This window comes from Amphibalanus amphitrite, unplaced genomic scaffold (genome assembly GCF_019059575.1).
Source record: "Amphibalanus amphitrite isolate SeventyFive unplaced genomic scaffold, NRLGWU_Aamphi_draft 000160F_arrow, whole genome shotgun sequence".
NCBI classification, from domain to species: Eukaryota; Metazoa; Arthropoda; class Thecostraca; order Balanomorpha; family Balanidae; genus Amphibalanus; species Amphibalanus amphitrite.
Window position 1 is genome coordinate 119,489 of NW_024881655.1, and position 7,576 is coordinate 127,064.

The window sequence follows — 7,576 nt, forward strand, 5'->3', positions numbered from 1 at the left end:
GGCTCGCTCTTCACAGGAGGCCCTTTCTGGACAGGAGCAGGAGGCCCCCTCTGGCAGGAAAGCCTTTATAGGCAGGAGGCCCCTCTGGCAGGACACCTTTTCTGCTTAGTAGGCCCCTTCTGCATGGGAGGCTCCCTTCTGCACAGATGGCCCTATCTGGGTGGGAGCCAGGAGGCCCCCTCTGGCAGGAAATCTTATACTGGGCAGGAGGCCCCCTCTGGCAGGAAATCTTATACTGGGCAGGAGGCCCCGAGGTTTCCTCTACTTAGGGGCCCTTTCTGGGCCGGAGTCAGGGGGCCCCTCTGGCCTCTTGCAGGAGACCCTTTCTGGGCAGGAGGCCCTCTCTGGATGGGAGTCTCTCTCTGCATAAGAGGACATATCTTGGCAGCAGTCAGGAGGCCCCCTCTGCACAAAATGTCCTATCTGGGTAGGAGCCAGGAGGCCCCCTCTGGCAGGAGATCCTATATGGGCAGGAGGCCCCGAGACTCCCTCTGCACAGGAGGCCCTTTGTGGGCAGGAGCCAGGAGGCCCCCTCTGGCAGGAGACCCTTTATGGGCAGGAGTCCCCTCTGGCAGAGGACCTTTTATGCTTAGGAGGCCCCTTCTGGATGGGACGCTCCCTTCTGCACAGAGGGCCCTATCTAGGCAGGAGCCAGGAGGCCCCATCTGGCAGGAGCTCCTTTATGGGCAGGAGACCCCGAGGCTTCCTCTGCACAGGGGCCCTTTCTGGGCAGGAGTCAGGAGGCCCCTCTGGCCTCTTGAACGAGACCCTTTATGCCCTCTCCTGATGGAATGCTCCCTCTGCACAAGAGGCCCCTTCTGGCAGGACTCTCTCTGGATCCCCTCTGGAAGGAGACCGTCTCTGGGAAAGAGGCCATCTCTGGATAGGAGGCCCCTCTTCACAAGAGGTCCTATCCGGGCAGCGCCTCGCCCTGGCAGGGCATTTTTCATAACGCGGCCTGGCAGAGGGGGGGGGGGGGGTCGATGCGACCCCCCTCGCGATTGGATCCTATGGCACCTAGAAATACCAAATTTGGTAGGTAGGTGGCCCTCTTAAAATCCTCGTCCCTGTGCAAATTTGGTTGCTCTAGGTCAATATTTAGGGGTTTTTGGGAGGTATAATTGTAAAAAAATTTGCTAAAACAGGTCAAAAGTTTTCGCTGATAACTTTTGATCTAATTAACCCGCGCCGGGCAGGTGCTCCGCGACTTCCGCGCCGGGCCGGGGGGGGGGGGGTGTCTGAAAACCCCCTTCTAACTCGGCTCCTGGGTCACGTAGCGACACGCGGTAAGCGGCATTCAAAAGAGCGTCCAAAATAAGTACGAAAACACTTCAGTCATTTTTTGGGTCAGGTCAAAGGTCAGGTTACCAGAGGTCACCAAAGGTAAAATGTTGGCTATTTCAACATTTTGGAAACTGCCAACGGCTAACTCGGGAACCGATAGAGCTACAGCGCCGCGGAAAAGCGCATTCGATAGCTCTTTTGACGCTCTTTCGCCAATATGTCCTCAGATTTGACCTCAGGTCAACGGTTTAGCCTCCAGAGGGCAAAAACTCCAAAAATAGCCGTTTTTTACGAACAGTGTTTTTCGGCAATAACTTCTGACTAAAAAAAGCCACGACATTACTTTTGCCAGAATCGTGTTCCTCTTGTCAAAACGCGTCGAATGAACTATAAGTTGACCTTGAAAAGTCAACTTAAAAATTTGACCTCAGGACCTGACCGGAAAAGGTCATGTTGCATATCAGTCGATCCGCATCGTCGAGCCGAACACATCTAAGGCGTTTTCATCGCTCTATCATGCCTCTATCAGAAGTTATTAGCAAAAAACTGTTAGATACTATTCGTGACCTGAGATGACCTCGGGGACATCTCAGAACGAGGGGTCACACTCCGGGTCACAGGTGCAATTTTCGGGTTCAGTGTGTCCATTTTACCTACATCCCGATGTTTGAGAGTGTCTAGAATGGCGTTCGTGCAAAACAGACGCCTTTCAATTTTCTCCCATTGAATTATAATAGAGAGGCCGCAAAATTGACCTGACCTTAGGTCACCGATATCGAAATTCCGAGATACACGTTTAATAGGTTTTTATACACGCTTTTATAGGATACACGAGATACACTGTTACTCTCATCAATCGCTGAAAGTTTCAAGGCAATCGTGCGGTCGGTGTAGCCATGACGAACATTCTAATTTGTTTCTGACCTGACCTTGAGAGACCTGGGTCTGAAATTTTCACAGCATGTGCGGAAAAGATGCACGAACAGGTGTGTTCAAAACGGCGGCGCGGAGCTGCGAAAAGCCGCCGGGGGGGGGGGGGGTGTTCAAACACCCCCCGGCCCGGCGCGGGTTAAGATAGAGCAAAACAAAAGCACCAGTAAACTCAGCACGTCAAGGCGTGTCGAATGATATACTTTTTTTGTTTGCTTAAGTGTACTTAAAAGTGTAGGTATTAAAGTGTACTTAAGTGCACAACTTAAGTAAAACTTAAGTCTTAGGAATGGTTGAAATGCTTAATGTTGCATATCATTCGACTCAGCTGTTCAAGAGGAACAGAATGATACCATTTTGAAACCTGTTCTATTATGTGACAAGTTATCGGCACAAACGTCATTTGACCTGAGTTGACCTCATTTGACCTGAACCTTAGATAAGTACACCAAACAAAGAAACACCGAGTGACATTATGTTAAGTACTGTGGTATCAAAGAACAAAAGGGATACAACGAAGCGGACATCTCTATATTTTCCGAATAGGAGTTATTTGAATATTTTCCCATAGGCTTAACATTACGACGTAATGACCCCTAACTGACCTCAGGTCAGTGACATAAAAAACGAACTACATATTATACAGCTCGGTGAACTTAGCACATCCTGAAAGTTTGAAGGAAATCAGTCCAAAACTGTGCGTTGGACAGGTACATAAAAAATTAAATTTGACCATAACCTTGTACCCGTTTTTCTGACATGGTGGCCTGACCCAAGGTCGACCGGACCTGAAATTTGCAGATCACATGAAAAAAGGTTGCCCCATAGGTTGTGCCAAATTTAGCGGCGTTGCGCGCCGCCAATTTTACGCTATCTTTGAAAAACCTTAGGGGGGGTCGCATCGACCCCCCTGCCAGGGTGAGGGTTAAGCTTTACTAATAACGCTAAGAACGTCACCAAACATACAGAGGCCGTCAAAAAGTAAGCCATTTGGAGGCCCCCTCGATAGAGAAAAGGCCCCCTGGCAAGCGGAACACGGAGGCCCCTTTGAGCCCGGGCCCCCTCCCCTGGAAAATCCTGGGTGCGCCCCTGCTTGCATTTTTGGTAGACAGCCATCAGTTAAAGGACTTATGTTGCGGTACGATGAATTAGAAATTGGTAGTTGCTATGTAAATTCGTCTATAGTGAAATGCGGTTTTGGCGTAGCTTGTTCATGGGTAAGGCGTAGATGCATAACGTCTTTATTGAATCGTTACCACTGAATATTCGCTTCCAAGATCTATATAGCTTTGGCAGGCAAAATCACATTGTTATACTGATAGCTGATGCAGCTCAAAGTGCCCTTTCTCCAGTGTAGTCTCCTAAGGGTGGTTTCTTGCCTGTTTTCATGTTGCTTATTGCTCATTCAAGTCACCCATAAAAAGCACATCCCGTTCTTTTTGCCGTTCGTTCTGCATGCATTTCCCGGTTGACTCACCCTGGGTGACAGCTGCTGAAGCACATGATCGAACTGCTGCTCAGTACACCACATCAGGTGCTCCTTTCCATAGTCCGGCAGCCCGTACGTGGAAGAGCTCTGAAATCACAACACAGCCGTCAGACAGGCGATAACTAATGGCTGATATCGCGGTAAAAGTAGGATGGTGATTGCGTGTCTGCGTGTTTCATACGATAAAGTAAAACTCGTCTTACATCACATGCAAGTTTTCAAAAGAAGCGTGAAATGGGAAAGAAAACGAGCCATCCACATAAAACGTCACCTGAAGATAACATTGCTGATTGCGGCGATGCAATGTCGCTCGGCGCCACTTCAAAGCCGTTTAACCAGCTTGTGTTATCAGGAAATCAGTAGGTACCTACTTAGCATTGTATGCTGCGACCAGGTACGCTCCCAACCGTACTCAAAGGAGCCAACACTCTGTTACTGTCGTTGCTAATTTTGTCTGCCTGTTTGTCAGGCTTCTCGCGGCTTAGTAGGTAAGTGAATAGATGAAAAGATAATGCTGACAGGAAAATGAACGAGCAGTTGGAAAGACAGGTGGGAAAGTGGTCGCAGAAGATGGGAAAGTGAATAGGGAAAAATAAGGAGGCTGATGAGTGAAATGGACGGGCGAAGGTTGACACAAAAAAAGGGATGAAAACTGAAAATTGATCGGTCAAAGGCCGTCTAAAGAAGACCATATAAACATTTTTCTTTCTCACACTGACTGCTTTTGTTAGTGCGCAGAATTTTGGAGAAAAGATGCGAAAACTGAATGCAAATTTTCTGTCTGATAGGGTAAAATGAATCCGAGAAAAAGGCCGCAGATAGTTAGGTAATTGCGGAAGGAAATTGGTGGTAAATACCTGTTGAAATTTTGGAGCCAAATTTAGCAAACACTGTACCCTTCGATTGGACAATCTGGCATTATGTATAAGGCTTCATGTCAGCATTTCAGTGTCATATTCAGCTATTAGGTTACAGAAAGCTTTCTGTTGCTGTACAGCAATTAGGTACTAGAAACATCTATTTAGGGATTTCATGCAAAAATACCTTGATAGAAAATATCATGGGAGCCAGACAAGGCGTGATGTGGCCCGGTGGCAAAGGTGGATTGTATAGCGGAATAAAACAGTGGGGAGACAGAGCGAAAGGAGAGGAGAGGCGGTGACAAACGAGCAGCACGTGAAGTAGCGGTGCTGAGTCAGCAATGACCCACGGCTACAACCCTCGCTGTCCTCCCGCAGCCCTATAGCTCGCTCTGCGGCAGTGTTTTGCCCCGCACAGCCCCGCTCTCTCCCCTGCAGTCCTCGCTCTCCCCCACAGCCCACTCGTCGCACCTTGTCTCCTCGCAGTCGGTATGGACTATGTGCATCGCACCAGTCTAGCAACGAGACTGCACAATGCACACGGCCGTTCGAACCGTTACGCGGAGGGAGGTGAGCGGGTGGTCCCAGGTCTCCCCTGTCCGAGTTTTCCCTGCACATTGCGGAGTCGCAGGGTTCGCGCTGCACAATATAACGGGCGTAAAAGTGCCGCGAAGGCTCCTTATCGTCGGGAACGGGAATGGCTATGCTAATATGCGCTGGAAGGGGAGAAATGAGTGCTGTTTGACTAGTGAGTGTGAGCTCTGACCTGGTATTTGCAATGCGCTGTGTGGGAGGTGAGTGAACAGACACGTGCACGAGATGCAATGTGTTCCGTTGGAGTGAGTGAGCAAGATCTATGTCATATGCAACAACAGCGAATCCTCTATCCGTTGTGAGCATTCAAAATATTGATACCACGTTGAAGAAAGATATGCCATGGATAGATAACTATTTGAAAAGCACAGGCCTAGAAATTGGTACCTAAACATACAATAATAATAGTAGCATCATCATTCGGCAATGGTAGCAAAATATATCTCAGCTTATATTCTAAAGAGAAAACCGGTACCTAAGCTACCTAATGATTAGGCATTACGTAATTAACGAAAATCCTAAGCATCTTTTCCGTTCAGCGCAGAGCTGGGTTAAGGACTGGACTTTCGAGAGTCTCCGGACCGGGCGACATTCCTGGTCGGCATCAGGTCGGCGGTCACTCACCGGCTCCGAAAGCCGGCAGTCCGGGCCGGGGTAGAGGCCGGCCATGGCGAGCGAGGGGTCACCCGTGATGCAGAGGGGTCGCCGGTGATGCAGAGGGGTCGCCGGTGATGCAGAGGGGTCACCGGTGATGCAGAGGGGTCACCGGTGATGCTGAGAGGTCAGTGATGATGCAGGATGCACCGGTGAAGCAGAGGGGCACTGGTGACCTCAGGGGCCAGCGGCAACACCAGGTGATCGAGAGGCGTGCTCGAAGGGCAGCTTCAGAGGTCGAAGGGTACTATGCAGATAAAGAGGCAGCTATACTGGTCTTGGCACTGTCGAGTGATATCCGTACTAAGCTAAAGACAACCTGGATTGAGAGCCGTTTGCATATAATGAGTCAGTCTTGAGGAGCAATCCAAGAGCTTGCAAACTTCAACAGCCTTCAAAATAGCGCTCGGTTGGCTATTCTATGTAGACCACTTTGTGCTTGATTTTTAGTGTCCAGGCTCACCGATGATATTTACTGGGAACAAAGCTGCATTTGCCGACGCTAATGAGGTCCATTGTCCTGTTTATAGGATGCACTGCAACACTGAGCCACGGCTTGGCACAAGCACGCGATGATTGTCCCTGCTTATCCTGTTGTTCTTGCTTGTCCAGTTGTTTGGTATTCCACTATGTTGATTTGTTGAGTGTCGTTTGTTGATTTGTTTTAAGCTGATCACTATGCAGTCGATACATCTCTGTCCATATTACGAGTTCTTATTCAACACACCACTTCTCTTTGTCACCACACCGGTTCAGCATCACCGAATCACCGCCGCCGGCACTAATCGCTTCCAGGTCACCGATTTTCGTCAGTAACTCATCACAGGTCCTGTCGGCTGTCACTACGTCACCGAATTGTCACCGCGCCGTCACCGCGCCTCACCCGGTCGCCACGGCCGGCACTCACGGGCCGGCCACCCGACCCACTGTCCGTCTGCCAGCCAGCCGCTCCGCCGCACCGAGCCGAGCCGGCCCAGCTGATCCGGTCGGTCACGTGACCGGCCGTCAGCTCCGGCTCTGACCGACCGGGCCGGTCACGTGACCCACTCTGCAATGCAGACGGACCGGCCGCGGCGGGCTGGTTTGTTCGACTATCGGGCCGGCGAGCGAGGTGGGTCACCGACGGCCGGGGGGGGGGGGGGGGCGGCTGTCATCTGCATGTGATGACACTTGGGAGAAACTCGCTCGGCCGATGGGTCTGGTCCGGAAGCATGTCCAAATCTTGGTATGAAAGGTGTCGGATTGAATTAGCTCGGCGCGTTGAACCGGGCGAGCGACAACGGTACCTACCTGGCTGACTCGGGGCCAGAGCAGCACAGCTCAGGGTATCAGTAGAATATCTAGGGTCAGCATTGTTCAACCATGACGGGAAGATCGGGTATCTGAGGACGCTTCATTGTTATACGACAGGGGTTAGTATGGATTGGATACTCGAGTATGCGCATACGCGAACTTCCGTGAATTTAGAGGGAATGATTGAGAGCGCACAGACATGGAACTTTCATTCTCCAATGTTCTATAGCGGTGTGGAAAAACATGACGAAAATGTGAGCTTCTGTTGCACTTTGCGGAGGCCCCCATTCCTTTACATATATGCTAGAAAATGAGCCGAATCCCATGCGCAAAGCCAAACAGATCCTACCGATCAGCGATGGACCGATATGATCCGTTTTCTTGCTAGCTAATGTCCCCTTGCATATTTTACATATCCAACTCATTGTAGGTATAGGTAAAAACGGACTCGGCGGTTCCATGTCCTTATTTA

The 7,576-nt window shown here is 50.2% G+C and overlaps 1 protein-coding gene across 1 annotated transcript in view; it reads right to left on the reverse strand.

Moving 5' to 3' along the window:
• Positions 1-6,751, reverse strand: part of LOC122383320 — a 30,780-nt gene extending 24,029 nt beyond the window's left edge. The window contains exons 1-2 of the mRNA XM_043369629.1: positions 5,782-6,751; positions 3,692-3,790 (exon numbers count right to left, since the gene is read on the reverse strand). Of these exons, the coding sequence (XP_043225564.1) occupies positions 3,692-3,790; positions 5,782-5,826 (144 nt within the window). The 5' untranslated portion in view covers positions 5,827-6,751. The remainder of the gene's footprint in view (positions 1-3,691; positions 3,791-5,781) is intronic.
• Positions 6,752-7,576: the final 825 nt, after the last annotated feature.